The sequence below is a fragment of the Xiphophorus couchianus genome, chromosome 7 (assembly GCF_001444195.1).
Source record: "Xiphophorus couchianus chromosome 7, X_couchianus-1.0, whole genome shotgun sequence".
NCBI classification, from domain to species: domain Eukaryota; kingdom Metazoa; phylum Chordata; class Actinopteri; order Cyprinodontiformes; family Poeciliidae; genus Xiphophorus; species Xiphophorus couchianus.
Window position 1 is genome coordinate 17,528,607 of NC_040234.1, and position 28,000 is coordinate 17,556,606.

Here is a 28,000-nt window from a genome sequence, read left to right on the forward strand (position 1 = left end):
TGATGTTTCGTCATCTTTATTACGATTTATTTACGCAGCTATATACAAGTGCATTTCAGTATACAGTACTACAATATCAATAAAACAACTTTTATTTACTTGGTTACACTCAAAAAGTGAAACATCTTGAATTATTGAGGTTTGCACCCTTGTAATACAGACAATACAATACCTCATAAATACTTTCAAAACAATGTACTACACAAGTCATAGTTTTATTCTTTGAAAAGTTGACAACGGTAAAACATTCGACAGCTAAATGGCTTAATGACTCAGTTAAGTTAAATTTAACACTAAAGATTGAAGAAGTACACTGTCACTAGAAAGCAAAAGACTGTAAGACCTTTCTCACATTACAAAATAATCTGCGGGAAAAAACCCCCAATGAGTATAGTGTTAAAACCCACAAAAAATATATATAAATAAACACTTTAATACATGGGAAGGATAGCATTGTTTAGGCGTGAGGATCTATTGCTTGTGGTTTCTAGATTGTGTGGTATGTAATTTGGTTAAAAACATACAGATACATAATACCAGTCACAGAAACAGAAAATTGTGCAAATCACATGTAATTATAACTTTGTATTGTTTAAAAGTTTCACAGTTTTATTGGTTTTGAAACCGTACTGTTTTTGTATGACCTTGACACACATGTGTTTTCTTGTAAACAGATTTGAATGTATAAAACCAGAAGGGCTAAAAATGGAGAGTCATGGGACAGGCCATCTGCACCGTCCAAACCGGGCTTCATTTTTTCCACCTTTTGGCATTGTTTTTTGTTTTGTTTTTTGCAATCTCATGAAAAAGTGTTTTTATATCTTCATGTTTATGACACTGAAGTTCAACAACAAAGTTAACAAAGCATAAGTGTAATTGCAAAATACATATTTATGTCAAAAGTCCTTAAATTCAGGTGTTCAATCCCTTCCAAGGCCACAAGTGTACACTCCATCACCTTGGCATGCAGACTGCTTCTATAATTTTATGAAAGAATGAGTCAGTCTTAGGAGCTCGATGAATTCTAGAGTGATACTTTGATGGAACGCCACCTGTGCCCTAACTCCAGTCATGCAATTTCCTCGCAACTAAATAATCAATCTGAACATTGTTTTCATTCTTTCGTTGAAAACTAATTTGCTGCCTTAGCCAAAATTTCTGTAAAAAAGTACAGCCTAATTATTTTGAAAACCTTCATAGATGCTTTATTTTCTTCAGTCGTTGGCATTCCAGGTATTTCCAAACGAGCCTTTTGACATCTCATCTGTGATGTTGATGATGGGTATTCCTCTGTAAAAACAAGAGGCAGAAAATTGTCTAAATATAAAAATAAGACGAAGTTTATTTATTATACAGAAAATTATTCTGTCCACGGAATCTTTACAATGGCACTATAACTCACTTATATCCCCCCAACGGCACTTGCACAACACCTTCATCTTCTGCTAGAATACTCTGCTCTTCTTCCTAAAGGTAAACCATCAGACATTTTAGTGCAGAAAAATGTTGAATTATTTGAAAGTAATATATATCTGTTAAAAAAAGAGGATACAATAAAAAAATATATATATACTGTATGTAAAGACAGATTTATCACCTCCTCAGCATCCTCAAGCTTTTTCTTCTTGCTTTCTGGCATGAGATCATCCAGCCAGCTCAGCTCTCGCTTGGTGAAGATACAGTCCATCAACTTCCTAATGAAAACCAAAGCCAAGACCTGCAGAGATGACAAGGAAAAAAGGCAGAATAAAAAAGAATAACAACTATGCTGTTGAGATTTATTGAAGCAACAGAAACTCTGCCACTAAGAATTAGGAAGATGCATTTTTATAGTTTGGTCACAAAAAGAATATTTACTCTAGCCTACATGACATTAACATGTGTCGTGTTTTATTTGGGAGAATTTAGATAATGTATTTATTAATCAGATAGGTCAAAGTAAGTACAAGTGGAACCGGAGAAGATGCAAAACCTTCAGTATTGTCAGATACAGTATATGTTTGTTTGCTGACCAAAACATTTGAAAATGTAAAATAACAAAGCAAAGGCAGCCACAACACAGACATATTAAATGGACAAAAGATACATTTACTTTTGGACAGTTTTAACCTTTACAGCTTAACGCTTAAAACCATATGACATAAACTGGAGTGGACAGGTAGCATAAATGTCACAAATAAACATTTACCTACCATCATAGGAAAGACAATGGCAGCCCTGGAGGTCTTGATAACCCACAGAAGAATGAGACAGCTGAGCTGAATTATGGTAAAGAGGTGCACCTTCCTCAGAGGTACATGTCGCAAGTAGACGAAGTCTGGCTGATGCTTTCCTGGCATACCAAACAACGTGAGGCGATCAAAAAACTGCAGGAGATTGACAAAAGATCAAATATAAGGGTATGTTGCTGTCATGGTCCTTGTTGAAATTTATATCATGTTTGACATACTCAATATCTTTAAAAAAAGTTTTGGTCTAATTTTTCTTCCTTTTTTCTACCTGAATGCCTCTTAGAGAAGATGCCCCCATGTAAAGAAAAACTCCATACAACACCGGCATAGGAATAAACTAAGAAAAGCAAAAGAGAAGGTAGGAGAGTTAAATTAGAAAATAAGTGAAATGTACGTCAGCCACAAAAAACACTTCTTGATAAAACTATTTTGTTCCACCTTTAGCACTGACGTCATAAAGACAGAGCTGCCCATAAGCATGAAGATCATGAGGCCTGTAACGCGTTGCTCCCGGATGCCGAGGAATTTCGGCTGCTCCCCAGGAGCTGAACATTCTGACTCCAGTTTCAGACTGTTAACGTGTGTGATGGAGAGGACGGTGGCTGCTACAAACCATGGCAGTCCCATCACAGAGCACACACCCAGCATTATCCCAACCATCAACAAGTCTAGATGGTATCCACAACCTTTCTGGAGGAGGAAAACCAAATAACAAAAGCTAAGTTGTGTTTTTATTTGATTGGTGCAAAAGTGATGTAAAGTGCACAGGCAGATGAGAATACCTTGAGTTTGTTTTCCTTCCTGTTGATGATGACAGCAGTTATCTGCTGGTCCATGAAGATTAGGATTGTGCAAAGTATAGCTGGTATAACAGTTATTACTGCTGTCCACCAGGGGTTGGGCCCCAATGGGTTGATGAGCCAACCTCGATCATCTCTGGTTGGCTGTTAAATCATCAATATAGTGCCTTGAACGTTCTTATATGTTCTGTCCTATTACAACCTCAATTTAAATGTTAGGTGGATAATCAATGTATTAGTTAAGTTATTTAAATGAAAATCTGAAAAGTGTGATGTGAACTTGTATTCAACAGTCTTTCCTCATAATACATCAAAATAAAATCAACATTTAGGTTACTAACCAATACACATATTCGGAATATCTTACAGAGAATTCTTCAATCCATCATGTGTAAATAAAACAAGCATGACACCACAGTAAGCCTACCAAGACATGACCGTCCGCTGAACTGACAGGCCAGGTCAGAGGGAAGCATGCCAACATGTGGAAGAAGACATTCAACTCACAGCCTTCATGCAAAACATTATGTGTAGCAGAAAACTAAAACCACCATCACCCTCAATATAGAGGCAAACTTATTAAATGATAGTTTCGTTCAAAGCATATTCATGTATTAAAATGGCTCAGTCAAAGTACAGATCTACATGAAGTTGGGGAATCTTTGGAAAGTTGTTTTGTAAAGATTATGTCATTCTCTGGAGTTTTTCAACTTTAATCAACGTAAAAGCATTTTGTTAGTGGGACTGTATGCAAATGCCTGCCACACTTTTCAGATTTTTATTTGTAAGAAATTGCAGATAGTCATGTATCATTTTTTTCATCCAGTAGACACATAGGCAGTCATGTTACATTGGTCGTTTACAAAAACAGCAATGAAGTGCATTGAAATTAGTGACTATAACAAAGCAAGTCGCTAAAAGGTTAATTGTGCTCTGTGTAATTAATTAGAAGCTTCAGAAAACACACACACATATATTTAACAATTGGCTGAACATTTTAAAATAAATATTATGTCTTCATAGTCAGAGTCTTATCTTTCCTTCCTACCTTGAACACATTAGGCACCTTCAGTTTGGGGGAGGGGATCCCTAGAGCATAATCAACCAAGACCATGGTGAGAATAGTGATGAACACAGCAAAATCACTGATAATAGACCGCACCTAAAAAAGAGGGAGAAAAATAATGTATTTATTTATTTTTTTTTTACAACTGTTAACAAGCATTTACCAACACAAATTATTTAACGTAAATACAATTCTGTTTCTATGACTGGATTTGAGTATATATATGTAGACCCGAATTGAATGTTTGTGTCTTGCAAAATGTCTTTGTTGTGAATCAGCGAGAATTTAATTTAATTTAGTCTTGTTTTTGAACAAGTTTAGGAAGATTGTGTTTTGTGTTTTCTATTCCGGTGTGCTCTGCAAATAAGACAAAATTTTCATTTTGTCTATGGGTTTAAAGTGTGTTAAAACAATGTATGCATTTCAGAAATGTGTTCACTGACTTCTTATTCTGCGAAAACGACATGAAACGTGTTAATGGCATGGCCATGTGAAATCATAGTTGTGCTAATTGTATTTAAGATTTTGAAAATGTAACTAGAGATTGGCCAAAGGCTTGTTAGCAACTTAGAAAATATCAAGTAGTCAAGAAAAAACACCAGTGATAAATCTCTTTTTCAGTCACTGCAATACCCGTGAATTACCACAAGAGTGTAGTGCTGCACTTTGCAACACATTCATCATCATTTTTGAGTCATATTAGTTACACACTGATGGAGATTATAATGAGTCACAGTACCTTTGTGGGGAAGTAATTGCTGAACTTGAACTCCTTGAGAAAGGCAGACATGACAACAGTAGAAAAGAAGAGAATGACACACCAGAAGAGCACATCTGGAACGTAGGGTCCATGAGGACCACAAGCAGTCCCCACAAACTCCCCTCTCTTTTCAATGCAATCCTGCAAGTGAGGAAGAAGCAGGGCAGAGTTATTGTGACATCAGCAAACACGCAGGATACGTGAGCTTTTATGCCAATGAAAACAAAAAATTCTCAGACCAAAAATGTGCTTTTCTAATGATTTTAGTGCCCTTTAATCTAATATAATCCAATATAATCCAGCCCACATGTCCTTAATCTCGTCTCGTCTCATCCATCTGGATAAGCATGCCACTTTAAGATAAACAAGCCAAAAATCCTTTTTTTTCCCAGTTGTTTTGTCGAGCAAAATGTTTGTCTTATGGGTTTTTTTTCTTGCTGAAGTCACTGATGTGACCTAAAATTTTGCTTTGATTTGCTGGAGGGGTTTATAATCTGTAAATTGGTAGTTATTCATACCTTCACCTCCAGAGCTTCCCAGTAAATTTCGGAGGCAGTTATGTTGTTGACTTCCCAGAACTTTACAGTGCCATTAGTGGGATCTGAAGGCTCAACACAAGCACATCTGAAACAGCAAATCAACTTTTTGATCACTTAATAGTCCATGAACATTTGCTTATGTTATCACTTCAAGAGGCAATAACAAAAGACATGCATACTAACGAATATGTGGTGAGCTTGTCCAAGTTGTTATTCTTGTTAAAGGGATATAGTTCTCCCAGGTGCAAAAGTTTCTCCAAGGCTTCATAAATAAAGATGATGCAGATGAGAGAGGCAAACGCTTCCTCTGTGAAACGGGTGATGTAACAAACCAGGGAACTGGCATCTGTGGCCACCAGCAGAATACAGAGAAAAGCTGTCCACAGGCCAATGCAGGTTCTGAGTGACAGATAGGACAAACCATACTCCCTGGGGGGAGAAAATAAATGGCATTGTTTATTGGTTGTAATGTGGTAAATTTGAGAATTTCATTATCGCGAATATTTTAAAAGCTTAGCGACGGCAATACAAAGCAAAAATGATTTAACATGATAACTGATCATTTCAGAGACCAAATATCACCTTGTTAGAGACAGAAAAGCTAATAAAAATCCCTGTAAAATACAATATATAAATAAATCACAACTAGTCTTTTGAACTGTTTTGTGAAAACAGGTTAAATGATTTTAAAACACTTTTTTTAAGAAAAGGGACATCTAAATCTGGAAAAAACACTGCTGTACCCTTATTAGTGAAATACAAAAAAGAACCAAATGAGCACACATATTACTCCAATGAACCTTTGTGCAGGAAATGTGGAAAAGCTTTGGAAAAGTAATCAGGGAAAGAAGATTGGTTTCTCCTCACCTACCAAAAACTGTCCATCTATTATATATATATATATTTTTTAAAATAATAGGTATGTATTCAATCACATTTTAAAAGAGCATACTTGCAGAATTTAAAAAGTATCTTTTCAAACACCAGCACAGGGCCCGTGCTTCCCAAAATGGTGAGGGGCTGCCCAGCAAACAGCGAATAGGCTATTCCTGTTAGTGACGCGCCAAACAGTGACTCAATTGCACTCTAGAGATTAGAAAGAAAGAAAAAACACAGACAGTACTCATGTAAACGTATTGAAAAAGTTCTCATCCTGTTAAAATTCAAATACTTTGTAATTAAATGTAGAGAAATAATTTTTTTCTGCAGAGCTTTAATAAAAAGCAATTGAAAACAGAACTTACTATTCTTCCCTCTGTTGCCTCGCCCAGCAGTCCTCCAAAGGTGATGACAGGGGACATGCAGGCACAGTAAAGGAACAAGAAAGAGGCAACACACTGCAAGCTAATAGCATCAGAGTAATCTGACAGGTAGTGGGGGGCCTTGCGCTTGATGTCCAGAATAAGGCCACCAAACCATCTAAAGAAAAATTACAAAATACATTGATTCATCAGTATTATGAACAAACATTTTACTTTTTAATCCTAAAGTTATTTTTTGTCCAGTCCCTCCTTCAAATGATGAGTTCTTGGCTTAGTGTGACGGGTTCTATGATGAAAATGTAGAGCTGCAAATAGAGATCAGAAAAAAAAAGATGTTGCTATGGAAACCACTTCCAGACAGAACTGCAGCTCAAGTTTCCCCAGAAATAGTTGTTCTGCAGTAGACTTGGCTTTTGAGGAAAGATGTTATCTTGTGTAATGTATTCAGCTTGATTTCAAAAAGAATTTGCAGAAATATCAGAAACATTCAAAAATCATATTTTATCTCATCTCAGAAGGTATGGCTGCACTGTGGCATAGTTGGTAGCACTGTTGACTTGCAGCAAGAAGATCCTGAATTTGAATCCAGACCTGGGGTCCTTTTTGCATGAAGTTTGCATGGTTTCCCTGTGCATGCGTGGGTTCTGTCTGGGTACTCCTCCGTTCCCCCACAGTCCAAAAAAAAAATGACTGTTCGGGTAACTGGTCTCTAAATTGTCTTAAGGTGAGAGTGTGTGTGTGGTTGTTTGTCCTGTATCTCTGTGTTGTTCTTCAGTGAACTGGCACCCTGGTCAGGGAATACATCGCCTTTCACTCAATGACTGCTGGAGATAGACACCAGCCCCCCCAGGACCTTGCAAGGATAAGTTCATACAGCCAATGGATGGATGGAAAATCTTTTACTACAGTGTCCTCTACTCATTATGCTACAAATTTGATTAAAATTGCAGAGACTACAAAACCTTCTCTCGCAGTAAACCAAGTTTCATCGAGCTCCTTCTCCAAAGATTATTACAAAAATTAATGAATGATCAAACAAGCGAATGAATGGATGAGTATTTTATTAATACCAAATTAAATAGTCTGACTTTAGAAAATAATATCTAAAAAATAGACGGGCAGATGCCAAGTGTGGTACATGATAATGATATTTCTGAATACCTTCCAGTACGCTGCAGTTCTGGACCACCATGGCCACTGTCTTCATCCTCCTCCTCACCTTCCACTAAGCCATTAGGTAGAAGGTTGCTTTTCTTTCTCTTTTCCTGTTTGATTAATAGCATGGGATGTATTATCATGTCAAACTGTTTTTAATTTCAATGTGTAAAACAAAATTTGTGCTAACCTGAGAAGGTACATTTTTCGGTGGCTCTATGCGTATTGATGGATCCCATTCTCCTGGAGGCAGGACGGTCACTTGATCAAGGAATTCATCAATCCCAGCAATAAGGTCATTCCGGTCTTTAGCTTTGTAGGCAACATCATGGAAAACCTGGACAGAAAGAAAACAATCTATTTTTTTCTTTTAGTGATCATATAAAGGAGCTTTGATTTAAGCTATTCCACTCCAGTTCAGAATGTAGAGTTGTGGTCTTGAAGGAAGGTTAACTCCTGCTCACTCTCAGGTCTTTTGTGGGTTTTCAGGTTTTCTTTCGGTATTCTTCTAAATAATTTTCTCATCAACCCCAAGTGGTTTCCACGTTCCTACTCAAGAGAAGCAACCCATTTACTTTATGCTGATACCACCACATTTTACTATTTTAGCATGGTGTGTCTGGGGTGAGTACAGGTCGTCTTGTCAACCACATTCTCACATTTGAGGTGTGGACTTCTTCAACTCCTCCAGAGTGACCCTGGGCCTGCTGGTGCTTTTCTGTTTCTGTTTTTGTCTTTGTAGGTTGGTATTGGTGCCATTATCAGATGATAGACTGAACAGTGGATCCATGAGATGTTTGGGAAATTCTTTTATAAACATCTTTAAACACATTGACAACTTTTTACCTTACATGCCTTTCTGATTTGTTATTAGACCTTCACAGAACATACGTATACTGAAACTGAATTTGACACAGGTGGACTCTTTTTTGTTGTTGTTGGTTACACTTGGTTTTATTTAGGTAAGTAAGAGCAAAGCTCACCATAATTCTTACTTGAAAATGATTTGGTGCACCATCTAGGTCAATGTATCATGGATACAACAAATAAATTACCTTGCTTGACCCCAACAATGTGAAACTGCCCTATTTATAACAGGTTTCTGCATATTTTTATTCAGTGAGTGCATCTTTTTTAGAATCGACTTCAGTATGGATCTGTTTTTCTTTCACATTCTTGGAGGATGACAACACAAATTCTGGACAAAATGGAGCACATGAGGGCTGACTAATCGCCAAAAGCAAGTTATGAAAGCTCTGAGCTGTGCTTCACACTTCGAAATGTTCCACCACTTTAGGGTTTGTTCTGAGTTCGGCTGAGCTGTGAATTTATTCAAAGTGCAGAAAATCTGAGAGTGACATCTGACTAACATTTCATCAAACTGTATCATTTTGTAAACTCTTGGATTGTGATGTATATAAGCTTCAGTGAACCCTTACCTCATCTGTCATAAGAGTTGCTATGGACCTCCCAATCTCATGATACTGAGCTCCCCTACCCAAAGGCCCCAGCAGAATAAATAGAAACCTAAAGGCAAAAATAAATAAATGAACACCTTGAAATTGAAAACAAATCATGGATGATCAACAGTGGCTGCTTATTGAACAAGTAATGTCAAATATGGTTCAGAAGCTGAATCAGTTTTCAGAAACCTTGTGGCAATTGGGACTTCAGCCAATCCATTTAGCAGGACTGCAGGGGAAAGGCGAACAAATGCCACGACTGGCTTGTTCAGAAACTCGAGCTCTCCCACCAGCACATTACAGGCCTCCGCGCCCGGTGGGATCTTTTTCATGAAATGAAGATCTATCTGGAAAAAAAGAATAAAAGGTGCAACATTCCACATGGTTCGGCTATGCAGCTCTGACTATAATCCTAAGAGTACCAACTGCATTCACAGGAAGAGGTTTTTATTTACCGTTTATCCTCCCATAAATCCATAAATGTATGAGTTTACCCAGTTCCCAGTCTGAATTTAATCCAGCTGTGCTAGATTTTTTTGTTCCAGCAGTCAAATAGGGCACAGATGTGTGAATGAAATTTTACAAAAGGGCATCCAAATATAGGTTATAACTTAATCCATTGCATAATAACTCATAAGAGCCAGTAAGCTAAAAAATTAAGATTCACAGATATGAATAAAAGCTAGCCAGAATTCCCTGTTTTTAATTAAAGGTGTTGATTTTTGTGTGATAATTTCATGAGGACGACAAATGCCTACTGGAGTGTTATTTGTTCTCTCATTGAGATGATGCATCTCTAGATAACAACAATTGACAGTGGGTGCTTTATTTTTTATCATTTGTTATCATTTTCTGTTTCTTAAAGAGATTTTTCTTTTAATATAAATTAGAACTTGACTATATAAATAATAATATAGCTTGTCCTGAAATGTAGAACATCTTCCAAAATTAACAAAATGTGAACTTTTTTTCTCAGTCATAACTGGGATATAAATATACAACCATAAACTCAATCACTTCCTTACAATAGTTTCTGTGAATATAAAACAGAAACCTAAAACGCACTGGCACAAAATATTACAATCATATTTATTTTATTTTTTTTCCTTAATGCGTGTGTTTGACTATTCTAATACCTAACATGGTAATAATCCTAATCCCTCACTCAATGGTTTTCTATGAAAGATAACCTCCTATTCATTTTTCGGAATGCACAGTTGCGTAACAGTCTGATCGCGTGTGCTGTTTATTTCCCATATTTCGCATTGAAAATTTTAACAAAGACCCAAAGTGTGCCAAAAGTACCTACGATGAGTAAATTGGTTAATCAAAGAACACTGAATGTTCAACAGGGAAACCATGATGATTTTCTGCACACACATTTAATCCCATTAATCTCATTTAGTAATTTTATATTATTAAAAATAATTCTCACAAATTATCAAAAAAGTTTATTTTAATTATCAACTTTTTAATATTGATTGACTATGCATTTTAAAAGTATGCAAATATGAAGAAATTAATTACATTTTTGAAACATCAGATCTGTAATCTGGTTGTGTAGACTAACATTCTTACCAGTTTTGTAGGAAGAATGTGTATTAACATGGTCAAAATATTGCTGATATCATTGTCTCAATTTCTTTATTCTAGATTTCAATTTCATGCTTTGGATATTGACAGTTTAATGGCCCTATATGATTGTGTGATTATTATCTCTGTTAATCAGAAAACTGGACTTTTAAATCTGACCTGCCCTTCTGTTGGAGCTAAATGACGTCAGGATTTGTGGTTGCTGAGATTATGGTTTGGTGAATTTTTAATAGAAGAACAAAGAAATTATAGCACTGCCAAAGATGAGAACAACAGTAAATAAAGCAAACACCTGAAACGATGAAGAGCAAGTTGAGGAAAAACTACGAGGAGTTCAGGAAAAAACTGTAACTCTTTACCCTCGGAAATAATTACTGGAGGTAAAACAGGTAACTCTTATTAAAAACAGGCTGCAGCTGTGGATGAAGTTGACAGACAGAGAGAACTGAAGTAAAAATACAGAAAAATAACTTCTAACTATGAAAAGGAAATACAGAAATACCAAAATGAAACAGAGCATAACTAAACACAAAAGTGGCTAAAAATATGACCTAAAGTGACAAGTGTTTGCTTTAATCATAACATGTTCCAAAAAACATCCTCTAAAAAGAATAAAAAATTAATAAAAACATCATTTTCACCAAACTGAGTCTGTAAACAAACTGCAAAAAATGTCAAACGGTATTTAACAACAGGAGAGGGAAAAGTGTTGCTTTTCTTTTAGCAGACTACCAAATAAAATAATGAAACTGTAAATTAGCTTAAAAACTAAAAGGGGTGAAGGAACAACAATAAAATGCAGCAGTTTATACCTGATTTACCTGCTATCAAAACAGGTAAATTAAACAAATGGGTGGTGAATTATCAGTAAAACATCACATTTCCTCATCATTTTGACAGTGTTGCATTATTTTGTATGCTTGGGAAAACAATATGGGCTATTTAGGATTTTTAGAAAATTGCTAGGATTGAAAGATTGCTCAGTACTTATTGCTTATTCCAGTGGTTATTTGACTTCCTCTGTTATCTGTGAAGTCACAGAGTGTTTTAATTTTATCTAAATTTATTTGGTGTGGACTTTTATTGGCTTTTGGATTTCCTGATTTCGAGTGCTTTTTGTCATAGGTCAGTCTGCCTTTTAATCTGTCTGCCTGCTGTCAGCATTTGGGTCCTTTTTTTTTCTCTCTAGAGACAGATGGTCTGCAAAATGCAGGTTTAAAAAAATGGGTAATTTTTCCATTAACTTCTCATTTTGTTTCACTGTAAAAATATAGAACCAAATAACTCCATGGTCTGAACTTGTCCATTTCTGTTAAAAATATTTAATGGAACACAAACATGGAGTATCTTTCTTAGGCAAAGATTTAAATTATGGGTTAATAAAAAACTTCCTTTGCTTGTTTATAAACAATAAAAGCTGGAAAAAAAACACATTTTGATATTTTGTAAGTTGTAATTTAAATTACACTAGCACAATTTTTTATTTTTTTTTGGGAGATAAATTAGGACACAGCTTTTTTAAATCCCAGAATCTCACGCATGTATATTACATAAGTTGCATATTATTAAAATATCATCACTCAATATTTTGAAGAAGCTTTCTATGTGTTTGTTTTAAACATCAGACATTTAGTGTGATGATGTGCTCCTAACTGTTGAAGTGAGAGTGAACACCATGGTATGTTTGAAAGAGTTTCTGAGGACTACAGGAGCAGAAATATTGTTGCAGCTTATGAACTCTCAAAATTATTTTTTATTTAGTCATTCCACAGTACAGAGAATAATCTAAAACTAAAAGAAATTTAAAATAACCATCGTGATGTCTTGGTCTGGTCAGCCAAAAACAGTCACCAACAGAAAACTGTAAAATGCTAAAAGAAGTGTCAAATAAGTTATTTAAATGTGATTTTGGAATCTTTTGTTGCAGCAGGACCTGATGATTTACCATCATAAATTCCATCAGGATGACTAAAGAGACCCTTTGAAGTTACTTCATGCAAATAGACTGACTAATGGGGTGTCCTAACTTTTTCTTCATTTAGTACACAGCTTTTGGTTAATATCTTTTGTTTGATGACTAAAATGACTTAATTCATGGTCTTTATTTTATTTTTTTTAATTAGCATTGATAATGCGAACATTTCTGTAGAACAAATGAATATTTATTGAGGTGTCCGAGTCTTTTTGGCATGACAGTGTGTACCAAATTTATATTTCTGCGACTTATTTAAATCATAGACGAGAATGTCAATTATGCATCTAAACTCCCACCACCATCCATACGTGGTTTATGGACTTTGTGCTGAAGTGCATAGAAATCTTGGGCATAATAATTCTCTCTTTTTGTCTTCAGTTGTAATAAGTGGTGTCTGTTTCTTAGAAGAAATACTTGAGAAAAAAATATTACAGTAGATAAATGCTATACTTCTTTGCTATAATTTACAGTTAAAGTGATCCAGAATTACATTTAATTGGAAGTCGCATCATGTAAGAAACATAATTGTGGCTAAGAGACTAAACCCTCAACCCTGATTTTAGAACCTACAGTGAGAAGTGAAGGGCAAAAAAACTCGACTCAAAATCATTTGTCGCAATTACTAAACTTTCTTTTTATGAGGCTGTATGTTGGGAATAGTTGTACGAACCATACCACCCTGTCTCCAGTTTTCCAACACTTTTCACAAACAGCCACAACAAAACTGTATACACTTCAACTGTACATACCTTGCTAAAGTCCACAGCACTGTTCTCTCTGCTGATGTCCCCTTTGCCATCAGGACCCGCTAATTGAGACTGAGATGCCGTCAGCTGACCTGACCAAACCATTGAAATATTCAAAGTATTATATAAATGATGGCCTTGAAATATTTACAACTGGGCAATTTACATATAAACCTTTACATTAGATTCTTGGATTTAGGAACAATCAGTTGTAATGTAGTTTGCAAAGAGAAATCCACCTGCTGACTCGAGGTTTCTGTGTTTAAGTGTCTCTTCTCCGAAGTAACAACTGATGGAGTTATCACAGTCAGTTTGATGCACAAAAATACTGCTGACTTTAATATCCTTTTTTTCTTTTTCTTTTTTCTGTTTCTCAACTCATAACTGGTAGCAGAAGGTGACCACTCATACTGAACCTGCCTTCTACTGTATGTTGTTTCTTGTTAAAATCAAGTGGCTTCTCTCCACTTTGCCATGAGAGATTTCCACAAAGTCAACATCTCAATTTGACAACTGGGATAACATTAAAGCTACATTTGACTAAATCCCTTTAGAACTGGATTTAACTGGACTATATATAATTGGTTCTCCATAATTGAATTGTTTTGGGATCAATTGGATTTATTTGAATTAAATTTGAACCTAAACTATAATATTTAAATTTGCATTTAAATACCAGCTGCCTCAAACCTTTTGTGATGGCCTAAAGCCAAAAACAAAAACACCAAAAAAACAAGTAAAACAAAAACAAAAGCAAAGTTGGGTTTTTTTGTGGGGGGGGGGGGGGGGGGGTTGGGTTTTTTTTTCAGAGCTCTTTTAAATAATTGGTATTTGTAAAATCCTCATTTGGAAATACCTTCTTTCAGTTAATAATAAATGGATACATTACGGGATAGTATCTTTAAGGTATTTCAACACTGAAGTATGCAGAGGTTTGTGCTTATCTGGTTTCTCACCATTCTTGTCCAGATGGAGCTCTGACGCCCGTCGGCCCATGTCGGCGATTGAGCGTACAATAGGCAGGCGGTTAGCCAGCTTCTTCTGGTTCTGGTGATGGTGTTGCTTCAAGAGAGTTTCGCGCACCTTCTTTCTGAGGTCATCTCCCAGTGGTGAGTATAGCTCTTGGTGATCTAAGACCATTTCTGAGGATTAGAAACAAAAGCAAAATACCTTTATCTGAGACACCTTGTCTAAAGGCAAAGCAGCTTTTCCAGTCGTTAAACCAGTATGTTATGACCGTCTTTGTTAAGAATCGGGATTGCCAGCATTAAGGTGCATCAATGTAAAAATGCATGCTATTTAAAACTTTTGCCAAAAACAACAGGTGAGAAATGGGTGTGTTGTTACTCATTACCAAAGTTTTTTATGTTTCTTTAAAAAAGATTTGATCAGTGCAGTTGGAGTTAAGAGAAGAATTCACCTAATTGGTAATTCTCCCAATATTATAAACAGTACATTAAATAATAAGATATGCCCAAAGTTCAAGGATTGCACACTAAAAGTAAGCTTCCTAAAAATATTATTTTTTTATTTTCTGTCTAGAGAGATTTAAAAATAACAAAACTAACAAAATCACATTGCCTTAATTACCTGAAATCTCTTCAATGCTATTCGCCCTCATGTCAAGCAGCACAGTGCCATTAATGATGCAGCTACGCAGTTCAAACAGACTGTGGAGAGACAGCGTGGCTACATAGGGTTTGCTCCATCGCTCTCCCCCGTCCTCTACATCCTCCTCAAACTTCAGCCACCTGTAAGAAGAGTTTGAGTTGCCATCAAGTGCTGCCAGCAGACGGCAAACTGGTCGGCCATCTGTTCTAGCTGCAAAAGCAACACTCATTCATTCTGGGGGCCCTCACATGTAGCTCTCATTTCTCCTTTTCCCTGTCAGCTTCACTCATTTACTCTCCTTCCTTATTGCTTTTTACCAGGGTATCAATGTAAATAAAATATGTCTTATTTACCATGTCAAGAGTACACCATCATTTTATAGAGGTGTCTGATAAAATATAGGGAAATCATGTGAAAATACTAAACAAGTTGCTGAAACACAAACATTGAACATAATCTGCAATCTACATTTTTCACAGATCGCTACCATGACTGCTCTGTTCACAACCTCTGAGTATTTCTAAATTTTGCTACATTAAGATCATTAACATCACCTGGCACTTTCCCTCCACTCCGAGTCCTCTCCATCCCTCAGACAGATCTCATCCATCTCCGTGAAGAGGTCATGGGGGATGTGTTCCTCATCATCGTCTTCTGCCCCCAGCAGGAACTGAACCCGCTGGGAGGGAGTGTCTGGCAGGGATTGCAATGAACCATGAGACAAATTCAAATGACAGCAGACACATATTTTGAAAGGCTGCTCTTGTGGCCTATACCATAATTTGGAGACTCTCTTCCCTCCACCAAGGGAAGTGCTCTCTCTCTGCTCCTCCTCCATTGTTTTTTTCCATGGTGACGATGCCTGTGATGGCTACGATTCCTGGTACTGCCTAAAGGCACATGGACCCCAATATAGAGAGTCCTATGACCTGCAGACAAATACCAAAGTGGTTAATTCAGGAAGAATAAACTATTTTATTTTGGAATAACTGATGCATTTCAGATTGATGCATGTGACTCATTTCAATCATTACTGTCACAGCTGGACTTATTGGAAAACTATGCTTGTTATGCTTGCAAAAGCATAATAATTCAGGGCCCCCCTTGATGTATTTTACCTAATCAGGTCTGATCTGCTGGCAAATTTGTTTTTACACCAGTAGTATCCACAGAGGAATTCTGGGTTTCTGCTTTGCTGACATAAGTTTTTGATGAAAAAGATTGCTTTTCTCATGGCATGTGTGGCTGTTCAGGGGCTATGAAATAATGGCTGCAAATCATGCAGATATCTCATTTAACTTCTTGTCTTTCTTGTTTTTTTTCCCACCATTAATGCACCACTATGTCACATGGAGCTTGTACGTATAGAAATACACTCCAGTGACATTGTCATGTCATTATATTCAACAATGAATTGTGATGGTAATACATTTTGAACAGTTGTTGGAATCTATTACAGATTAAGTTGTTGATCTACAAAGGTCATGCATATAATTATGACCACCCGTCTAATAATGTAAATGGCAAAGAGGTAAATGTGTTGTACTTGTATAGCACTTTATCAAGTCCAGAGGTCCCCAAAGCACTTTAAATCACATCCATTTATTGTGTGAGATGCTCTTTGCTGCCAAAACAACCCTGGTGGAGCATAGAGGAGCGACTGACTATAACAGATCCCTGAATGTATGCTGTGGTATCTAGTACCAAAATGTTAACATCGCATCCTTCTAGTAAGTTGCAAGATCTTCAGCAAAATGAGCTACAGTAGCCCTTCTGCTGTAACATACCACAAAGAAACGCTTTCACTGTGACACTGTCGTCAAGTTACCACTGTTCCTTTATTGGACCAGTTTTGAATGATACTGAGCAAAACAGACCGTAAATGCCCAATAAGGACTAAAGGGTTTGGAGATGCTCCAACTAAGTCATTTTGGCATATCAATCTGGGCAGTGTCAAAATAATCTTTACGCTTTTCCATTTTTCCTGCTTCTAATTCACCCACTAACCAGTACCATGACAAAGAGGTTATGTGAGTTATTCTCTCTACCTGTCATTTAGCTATGCCTGATAACTGTTGTAGATAGGCCTGTCACGATAGCAAATTTTGCTGAACGATTAATTGTCTAAAAATTTATTGCGATAAACGATAATATTGTTTGAAGACCTTTTTACACTGAAAATGACGTAATAATGCATGCGATTTCTTGCCAAAGTTAGATACACTTTATTTTCAAAAGAACACTAAACACTGGAACTGATAAACAAAATAAACAAAACAACCAAAAACAAAAATAAAATGGATTCTCAGTCTCCATTAACAAAAAATATACTGGAATAAAAACTAAACAACATAAAGCCAAAGTGTAAATAAATACTGCATTCAACTAAAAGACTGCAGATTATGAAGTCTGTGTACTATGTTTCCCTTCAGTAATAATTAGATTTAAATAGAGAAGATGGGCACATCCACTACCTGATGCAATAGTTCACACTACATGATTTTTTGCTCCTATTTTTCCCCTTACAGCAATCTTAGCACGTTGGTCTTTCTAAGATTGTGTGGTGTGTTACGGTAGATCATCGTTGCCGCTCTGATCCAAATCAGGGTTTTTCCCCGACTGGGATCTTAACGCAGCCTGTTGAATGTGACAGGTAGCCAATCAGAAAGCGAGGATTCTCCTCAGTGTATTCTGAGGGGAAATTACGGAGAGGAATCCCAAACAGCTGACACGGCGCAACCCGAAGTCCAGCGGGCATTGGAGATGATATGTGGAAACAACATTAATGTTTATTCAACATGCAAAGAATATAGAAATGACAAGAGGAGGAGTTGGAGCTAAATTGCTACCGCAGTTGATAAACCCGGTAACTTTTCAGCTGTTCTTCGTTAACGTGACATAAATAGGTTATAATGATTTTCATTCAGTCAGGACTTTACGCTGACACTAGCTACATGCATTGCAGGTAGATTGTAGTAAAGTATTGATTAATACCTGGTTTTAAAATTAGTTCACTGGACTTGTAGCCATTATTTTGTTCCCATTGTTGGACACCACACGGCAGGAACGAACCGATCGAACCCTTATACCAAGGATTTCTGTCGACTAATGTGTGATCTGTCAGGTTTTGAAAATGGGCCGTGTAGTGTGCGCTGGGCTTTACACTGAGGAAATGAGGAAGGGAGGAGTCAGTGGAGAGCACTGGAGTTGAGCCTTTTTTCATTCAGTGTCATTAGCTGAAAGAGAAAAAGGTCGGAAGAGACGATAATGCCGATAATTAAAATGACGTCGATCGTTTTAATTTATCTACGATTAATCGATTTATCGTTTATCACGACAGGCCTAGTTGTAGTGCTACTCCGTGATCTACTGAAGCAATACAACTCTGACATAATCTTTAATAAGTTTTGTTCTTTCAAAATGAACATGTATGGTCTCTAAGCTGTTCCTGGAAGGGTGGTGCGCCCTAACAGTAGGGTGGTGTTGTTATCTCTCTGCTCAAATGATCTAAAGGTTTTATTATTAAAAGGAAATAAAGATTAACTATTAACAATAATTCAGAAACAAGCTGAGCTGAAGCTTCAGAGGCCTCTATTGTTATCTTATTCTGCAGATAGAGAACATTTGCCACGGCTTTTAGTCATCCTAATTTGCTCAGTCCCACCATTTGTAACTTTGTTTAAAGTCTCTTTGTTTTTCTTTGAGTGATCATGAAATTACTGATGCAAACTGAGCTCACCCACAGCTTCTGCCTCCTACTCTGCTCCTCTCTTAACAGTAAAAAAAAAAGCTGTCAAGAGGGAAAGCAGCAGTTGTTAGGACAGAGTGGGTGGACTCAGCTGCAGCAGCTTGCTGCTTTCTGCTTTTTTGTTACCTTCAAAATCTTCTTGCTCAAAGTTGGCTTTCTGCTGGGACCGCGTTCCTCCCCGATCCACCACTGCCTCATCATCATTCCTCTGTGAGGAAAAGGCACAAAAACAATCCCCCAAAAAACAACAACAAAAAAGCTAGTTTTGAGCTCACATTTGTATAAATTAAACATGAAGAGACAAATGAAAAAAATGCAACGCCTGCAATGCAGCCAGGAAAACAGCATAAAATAAAATCTTTGTTGACATGGTGTTCCCTTACAGTTGAGGGCATTATGAACAAACACATTATCCCCTCCTTTGGATAGCGCAGTTGCCTTGGAAACTAATTGCATGTCTTTATGTTGAGAAGAAATGGTCCAAACAGAACACTTGTTTAGATTAGAACCATAATATACCCACCAACAGTTTACTTCTGCTCATGAAACTTGACTTGGTGTGATATGTACTGCTAAAGTAATCTAATCTCGGCTTATTAAAAAAAAATACTTTGAACAAGTGTGTGGTCTTCTTATGTTCTTTTTTACGTGACATATTTTTTAAAAAACTCTCTTCGTAATGCAACTTTAAGCTAACCTTTGGTTTGCATTTGAAAAATCATCAGAGGAGGAGCAAAATAATGATTGATGAGCTGCAACATCTCATTTTATGTTCCAGGTAATTAAAAATAAAAGAAAAAAAGAAAAAAAAAAGAACAGAAGACATTGGTGGGACATTTGCCTGGTGCATCGGACCAGAACTGACCAGCGACAGTTCAGTTTTTTTGTCCAATATTACGTACTTCTTCACACCCTCGGACAATTGAGCCTCAAAGCTATCCATCCTGCTCTCCAGCTGAAAAACCTGCTTCTAGAAATTGAGTAGTTGGGACTGTTTTCCGCATAAACAAACACCCACAATATTCTGACCAATCACACAATAGCTTTGCATGTAGTGCAAAACGTTCACCAGAGTGATTGTAGGGGTGGTTGACATAATGCTAAGAACACAATCATCTTCATCTGATTTTTGTCAAATAACTTTTGTCAATGAGAAGTAATTTCAGTAGATCGGCTTGACCAAGCAGGGCCCTTTAATAATTTGTAGAGTTATCGTTTGCTGCAATTACAGTTGCACATCTTTTGGTGCATGTAGCTTTGCACATCTAGAGACACAAGTTTTTGCCTATTCCTTGTAAAATAGCTGTGGAGCTTCTGTGAATGGAAGTCTTCAGATCGTACCACAAACTCTCAATTAAATGCAGGTCTGAAATTTGAATGGGCCACTTTAACATACACAGTCAGTTTTTTGAGTTCCTGAACTGTAAGAAGATGAACCCCTAGCCCCGGCTCAAGTATTTTGCCTTTAATAGTTTTTCTTCCATGACTGTCCTTTACTTAGCTACATCTGTCATCCTCTTAATTCTGACAAACTTCCGTAGCTCTGCAGAAGAAAAGTATCCCAACAGAATGATGAGGCCACCACTTTTGTTTCGCTGGGGGGGAGGTGTGTTCAAATAAACCTAGATCTGGATTGCTGGATTTCCAATACTTAATCTGTTTTGCTTGTATGGATAAAAAGTTTCATTTTGGTCTCATCTGATTATAACACATTCTTCCACATATTTAGTTTGTATCCCACATGGTTTGTGGCAAATCATGTGCAGAGGGACGTGGGGCAAATCCCATCAGCCCCGGCTCCAGACAAGTTTAACAGTCTGGCATCAACTTATTTTGGGGAGGCCAAAATTAATCTACGTAGCTGAACATAAACAACAACATCAGTAGCCTATAGGCTACTTGTTAACAAGCTTAAGGTGCTGTATTGTTACTAGCTAGTCATCTTTTAGCTAACATTACCTGCATCCAACCACATTACTCAACTCGGTGAGAAGGACCTCGCTGTACTTCTAAATCTGCTCCTTAGTCGCATCTTTTCGGGCCTGCTACTGCCTTTAGCGGCGTGGGGGTGGTAACACAAAACTAATATAATTACATTACTAACTCAGAATACCACAACGTCTTTATTATTAATTCTGGCAATACTGGAACCGCAAAAGATAAAGTCCCTCAAAAAATACCACACCTTTTCATTTCCTTTAGGAAGTAGAGCTAATTAAATGACATTAACAAGACCTGACAGTGGTTAAAGTTTCATTCGATGGCCAACCTGTTGAAACTGTGGCTAATTTTAAATACCTCGGGTCATTCCTGGACAGTCAGCTCAATTTTGTTGAAAACACTGGCTATATTTTTAAGAAATGTTTTCAGAGACTCTATCTTTTAAGAAGACGGGGTGATCTCTCAAGTTAAAATGTTAAAACTTAACATTTTAACTTGAGTTTTAACTCATTTTCAAGTTTTAACTTGAAATGTTAAAACATTTTAACATTTTTTTTTTCAAGTTAAAACATTTCAAGTTTTAACTTGAAATGTTAAAACCCGTCCATGCCCATCCATGCTGCCGGGCCTGAATCCCATTAATATACATTGAAATTTCTGGTTGTAGCATAAAATGTGAAAAAATGTGACATCATAGCCTTTTTTTAACAACAGCTTTCTTGCATCTCTCTCTTAAAAGTCAGGTTTAAAAAGCACATCATGTGGTTACTTCTCTGATCAATGCTCTTCCTTTCCCCCAGTTTAAATAAATGTCTTGATATAGTTGCAGTTGTAGTGTCATGCTAGTTAAATTTAAGGATGATGTGTTCAGCAGAACTCCATAAAATGATTGAAATACACACAAGGGAATTATAGTTTGGTGAGCTCTCAAAGCAAATGTTGCCCTGGGCTTTAGTCAACATCATTACAGTCAACAAGGTTGAATAGAAATGCACACCACACTATTTTAGATTTTTTTAAATTATTTTTTCTTCCGACTTCACATTTATGCACAATTTTGTGTTGGTCTATCAAAATAAAACTACAATAAAGTATATTGAAAATTCTGGTTGTGACATAGTAAAATGTGTAAAAGGTGAAAGGATATAAATGATCTTCCAATGAACAGCAAGGCAAATCATGTCCATTTTATCTACTTCAAAAGATTCAGATGTCAGAAGAAAGCTGCCGTTTACCATGAGGATGCTTATGCAACATCTATGAAAGGATACGAGTATGAGGAGGTGGTGAAAAGCTTTTCATAAAATCAGCAGAAATCATTATTATCTATTCAACAGTGTGTAAAAAGCATATGAATATCTGCTTTTACCCTTTCACAAATGAAACGGATGTGTTTGTTGTCGGGTTTGGTTTTTTCCAGATAGAAATTTCTTAATGGTTCGGAGGCTTACAAACACTAATCAGGGAAATTCACAACACAGCATGTACACTCTGAGCTGAACTGTGCAGCCTCACAGAGGCATCATAATGAGGAACTAGTCAGTACAAAGGTGACATAATCAGTGTGGTACATGAGGAGGAGGAGGCAACTATTTCTTCAAGTCCACCTCAGTGTGAATGTGTAGCCTCGTCTCCAGAGTTACCCAGAAACATGAGGATTTGATTTGAATTCTAAAATGCATAAAGAGGTGGAAGCAAATAGCTACTTGCAAATAAGTATTTTAATTTGTGAAACAAATAAGGCATGCTTTTACAAAGTCACATGAAGTAAGATCACTGCCATTCGGTAAACATCAGCATCTAATTGTAACATGAATGCTGGAAACTACCAACCTTTCTTATCAAAAGGTGACAGAACCCTTCTAGCACCTCCAAGGCTCAATAATTAACATCTTGTTTGTTTAATCAGCACCAACTCCATAGTGTTAATACAACAATCAGCAGTTTTACAAGAGGGTCTTTCGCTGGCTATTAATTCATAGGAGATGGATGAACTAAAACACCCAAAAGCTACACTAAGGATTACATTTTACACTTGATGCATAAGATAAAATATAAATTAACAAGTAGGAAATTAAGAAAGACCTTCATAGAGCAAAATATCCTTCACTCTGAACAGCATGTGAAGTGTCTATCTTTAGTTTGTGTGCAAATACGTCTAGTTTTTAAAGTGCCACTGAATAGGATTTAAAAGTAATATGGAATAAGTCAAAGCACTTATCACAGCAGGTATTTTTATCCTAAAAGGGACTCTAGCTTTTTCCGGAGCCATCTTGACCACCAGTTGACCATGGATACATTATTTTAATGAAGGAAGCTGCTGTACACAGCTGCAACACCATTTGGGCAGGCCTGATGCTCATAATCTGACTACAGGAAATGGATAAACATTCCTGGTCAGATTAAAACTGCCTGTATTTCATACTTAAATACTAGATCCTGTTCTACATGATGAAAAGGCTAACATCCAGGCTCATATGGAGGGAAAATATTCTACCCCCCTAACCTGTCTTTCCATGAAATAGCATAACGCAGCATAATCATGACATGTAATGTCATGAGAAATTTAGCATCAAACAACAATCAAGATGACTGGCATCAAACAACATCAAACCCCACATAAAGATGCATTTGAACTTTTTTTTTCTTTTAGGATATCCTGATAATACACAAAACAGTTTGAGTCATTTCAGAAGCAAGAATTGGGTTCACTGGTTTCAATTTATTGAAACTGATGAAGCTGGTTTAGTTTACATAATCAATTTAAGCACAGTGACCAATGTCCAAAGTGTTATGCATCATATCTGAAAACATTTTTGAAAAGCAGCAACAAAGAAAATGTGTAATCTTTAAAAAAAAAAAAATCACACATATGCAATGTACAAAACAGACCATGAAATCAAAATGACAAAATGAAAAATTACTTTCTTAAACATATCAGCAGAGAACAATTTTTAGGTGAAGAAGATTTGTGAATCTTTTTTAAATTATTAAAACAGGGTCAAATTTTTTACAATTCTATTGCTTCTATTATTTGGTTTAGGCTTTGTTGTAGACTTCAACAAAGTTCTGACATAATTCTGGTTGAATAATTATTGGTTTGAATCCAGCTTTTAAGCAAAAGTATTCCTGTACATTTCAAAGGATGCAAGGCCAGGCTTTGATCACAGTAACACCACACCAATTGTGGAATGTGCATTGTTCATTTCACAGAAATGGGTGGATTAATAAAATGAAGGTCTACCAAATTCTTCAACTTCATCAAAATGAAAAAGAAGCTGGTGATAAATGGAAAACAATCTTCAAACAGAACAATGATCCAAAAACACACAAAAACTGGTTTTGTAATTTATGTCCCAGGACAAACTTGCTTCTGCAAAGTTTCAGGCTTCAAACCTCTTAAAATCAGAAGAATTATATGATTTATGACATATGGCTGATCACTGTGCCAAAACCAGGAAACCAGCAATTTTGATAAGAGTTTCAGCCAGAATTATGGCAAATGGTTTTGGACGGCTACAAAAATTAATGTACGACTTGGTAAAGGTCATTTAACCAAACATTAGTGTGGGTGTCTGTTTATATACTGTTAAAAAAGGTTGAATATTTTCTATCTCTTTTATGTTGTTTAATTATTTCTCTGGTATGCTTGGAAGAGTCTAATCCATAAAAATGTATCAGTCAGGAATACATCACACTGTCATTATAATCTTATTAAAAATAGCAAAACATATTTTATTCCAAAAGATTTGGAAAAATTCATTGGTTAAAAAAAATTATAATTTAAATGCATTATTAATAGCTGAAAATCCAAATAGAATTTATATTAGTGATGAGAACATATAAACTTCTGACTGGCACTTTAACTTCAAAGCTGCATTATAATTTCTAAACAGTGTTGACGGGCAAGATACGCGAGAACCATACGCTATTGTTAGTCTGAGCTCTGATTACAGCAAAGTTTCAAACACTGATACTTTCAAGACTAATGATCAGCTTTTACCCAGAGAAATCATGTCAGAGGACTGGCAAAGCACACAGCAGACATCATATGACAGGATATGACACATGCTTGGATCTGATCCCTGCAGATGGCCGTGGCAATGTTGAAAGCATCAGCGGCAGCACAAAATGCACAAAATGCATTTGCATGGTAATCCTTAAATGATTCTACTTTCAACTTCAGCATGCTGTAAGAGTGCACATTAGAGTACTAGCCTACAATCACCACCCTCTCTCTACCCTCCACCCCCTACAACACACACCCTATTTAAGGTGGGGGTTTTTAACTCAATTATCTGCTTTCATTCCGTCTCACAACAAAATGCTGTCAGTCTTTAGTTTTATCAGGCTTCAGACGCAAAAAAAATGCACAAATGCTGCTGATAAGTATCTCTTACGCAAGAAATCTCACATAAAAGGAGCCAGATTAAACATTGTCCTACCTGACCATTGAAGCACCAAGGAACCTCTAACGTATTGGGATGCATGTGCTCTCCTTGTCCGTCCTACTCTCTAAATCTAGTTCGCACAGAATGTGACACTGTCTAAAAGCTGAGCTCTGAACAAACTCCTGCTGCCCTGATTCACACCATGTCTGATAAAGGCTGATGCCCATCTGTTGTGTCAAACAACTGGAATCTGTGACTGAGCATCCAAAAAACTGCTTCACCACTCTCTGATTGTGAGATTATAGATTAGATCGCTGCTGCCCGGCAGTATTCTGCCATAAAAACAAAGCTCAGTTTAAAACAGTGTATCCTCTAAAGAAGAGTCATAGAGATAAGCTTCGGCTCCATCAAATGCCAAATAGTGTTTTCAGCTGATCCCACAGTGAATCCTTTGTTTTCATCTTTGTAGGGTTGTTTTAAGAATAAGATCATAATAACCGTTCTCACTTCATACAAAGACATATTTCATATAAAATAAAATCCCCCAGAGGTAGAAAAAAAATCCAAGAAACAACTCACCAAGCTTCTACGCCTGATTGATGAAGCAAATGAAGAGTTAACCTAAAAGAAAATATAATCATTTAGTAAACGCTATACATTAATATTTATTGTTATTTTCACAATTATATTCTTCAGAAATGCATCTAAAAAAACAAAACAAAACAAAAAATCTCCAGTCAGATTTTACTTGCTCACAAGCAGAGGAAAGATTACCATGATTCTGAAATGTCTGTGGACTTTCAGGGCCAGGTTACGACCTGACATTTCTAAGGCAAAGCTCTAAAAGTAGCTTAAGAGAAAATACGTTCTCACTCTTCCACGCATGGAAGAATTTGTGTGATATAAACAGCCAGCGGATAATAATGTCAAATCTACTCCATTTATGATTAGCAGGGCCCTATGACTATGTATGAATTTATCTGTCTGAGGACATTCTCCTATGGCTTTTGTCTGGAATAGATCTATTTAATTCAACAAAAATTAAGCCTAATGGTCAATTTAAACTAAGTCTGCGTAGGATGGTATAGATCAGTTTTGCATAAGAATGACTTATGACCCAGCATATTTGCATGGTGTACAAGTTCACTTCAGTCTAACCCAGGACATCTGATCCAGGAGACTGCAAAGTTATAAAAGACAACTTGTACAAGTTTTGAGTTATGTGTAAGGGGGGAAAATAATATGAATAATTAAACTAGATGTTGACATAAATTCAGAGTAAGCTGCTAAAACAAACTATTTTTTTTTCTATTTTTGATCAGGTAGGACTACTAAATAAATGTCCATTTCCTGAATGCCAGAATTATGAGCAAGCAACTGTACTTTCTTTAAAATCACAATTTCACATATGCAGAGTTTACTATTCCTTTGAACAACTTGAGGAAGCCCCGGTGATGATGTTATCCATTTTACAGGCTTCAGACTGAAGACTTCAGGTAGGTTCATCTGAGGAAAATTTGAGGTATGTGGAAGAACATCAGTGAATATTTTTCTACAGCACGCATAAATAGCTTGGTTTCTTTATGTGACCTCAGGGGAAAATTAAAAGAAATGAACCAAAAAGAGAGAATTGTGAACCTCCACAATTCTGATCCATCCTTTGGTATAATTTTCAATTGTCTAGAGCTGCAACAATCATTTATCCATACTGAAATGAGTTACCAACATGGGCTAAAAGGCTACTCAACAATCCAGAAGCAATAACTCCAAAACTGACAAAAGAAGCGAGTGAACACATCCCAATCCAAGTCCTTGACCACAGTGACCATCACTACATTTAGAGGAGAAAGGAAATAGTTTGCAAGCCTCAGAAGACCGTCCCAGCTTGTTATGTATGGGGGTGGCTGCATTATGTTGCATGTGAGGTTCTTCAGTATTTTACAAAATAGAAGGCATCATGAAAAAACTATGTGGAAGTTTTTGGAAATATTGAAACAACATCTAAAGCCACAAAGTTAAAGCTTGAACAGAAATTAGTCTTTCATTGAAGCAAAAAGACATACAGATATAACTTAGCCATAGTTCTGTCAGGAGGAGTGGAACAAACTTCACTGTGAAAAACTTGTGGGATGAAATGTCTGACCAAAGCCATAAAACAAACACTACTAAATAAGGAAATGTATCTCAACTTCTGCCAATGGTGATAGCAAAATGTCATTATTCTGGCATTCTGTAATGGATTACAACATTTTTACATATTACAGAGTCAACAGGCGCTACAAGTAGACAGCTTAAGTTGTCCTATGTAGAAAATCAGTTCGCTTTACCGAAAGCAGCAGTGGCTCTACCTGAGCTCCCTGTTCCGTGGTATCCATCCTCCTCCTCTTCCTCACTCGGCAGTGATCTGGTTCCAAAAAGAAGGAGCAGAAGCAGAGACCTTCCGCTGTGTGAAATCCTGTCAGGTGCCGCGGTTCCACACAACGGTCACATGTTCATCCATCGGTCAGACGCTCGCTGATCATTAGCGCTTCAGAGTTACTCACGTAAAAAATAATAAAAAAATCAAGCGCCTCTCAGCCAGCTGACGTGAACGCGTCACTCATGAAGTGCGCTGATTTTATTGTTTGAAGCACAGAAGTGCAGAGGTTGCTTTGAGAACAAATTTCTTGATAGAAATCTGTGTTTCTCCTTCTGTTTGGCTCGATAAAGAGCGCTATAG

General features: G+C 36.7%; 1 protein-coding gene across 6 annotated transcripts; it reads right to left on the reverse strand.

Moving 5' to 3' along the window:
• Nucleotides 1-28,000, reverse strand: slc4a10b (solute carrier family 4 member 10b). Of its 6 annotated transcripts, none has more exons than XM_028022124.1 (25): nucleotides 27,630-27,999; nucleotides 25,861-25,902; nucleotides 19,076-19,157; nucleotides 15,978-16,130; nucleotides 15,756-15,894; nucleotides 15,181-15,341; nucleotides 14,547-14,732; nucleotides 13,594-13,682; nucleotides 9,466-9,623; nucleotides 9,253-9,340; nucleotides 8,004-8,150; nucleotides 7,820-7,923; nucleotides 6,641-6,815; nucleotides 6,349-6,482; nucleotides 5,580-5,825; nucleotides 5,376-5,481; nucleotides 4,837-4,998; nucleotides 4,080-4,193; nucleotides 3,014-3,175; nucleotides 2,670-2,921; nucleotides 2,500-2,568; nucleotides 2,193-2,366; nucleotides 1,598-1,717; nucleotides 1,403-1,467; nucleotides 1-1,290 (listed from the first exon to the last, which is right to left on the reverse strand). In XM_028022124.1, the coding sequence occupies exons 1-25, from the start codon at nucleotides 27,654-27,656 to the stop codon at nucleotides 1,215-1,217; spliced, it is 3,231 nt and encodes a 1,076-aa protein (XP_027877925.1). In that variant the 5' UTR covers nucleotides 27,657-27,999; the 3' UTR covers nucleotides 1-1,214. The 6 variants fall into 6 exon arrangements, with proteins under 6 accessions (XP_027877925.1, XP_027877924.1, XP_027877929.1 ...); XM_028022123.1 differs by having other exon boundaries at nucleotides 27,609-27,999; XM_028022128.1 differs by lacking the exon at nucleotides 25,861-25,902.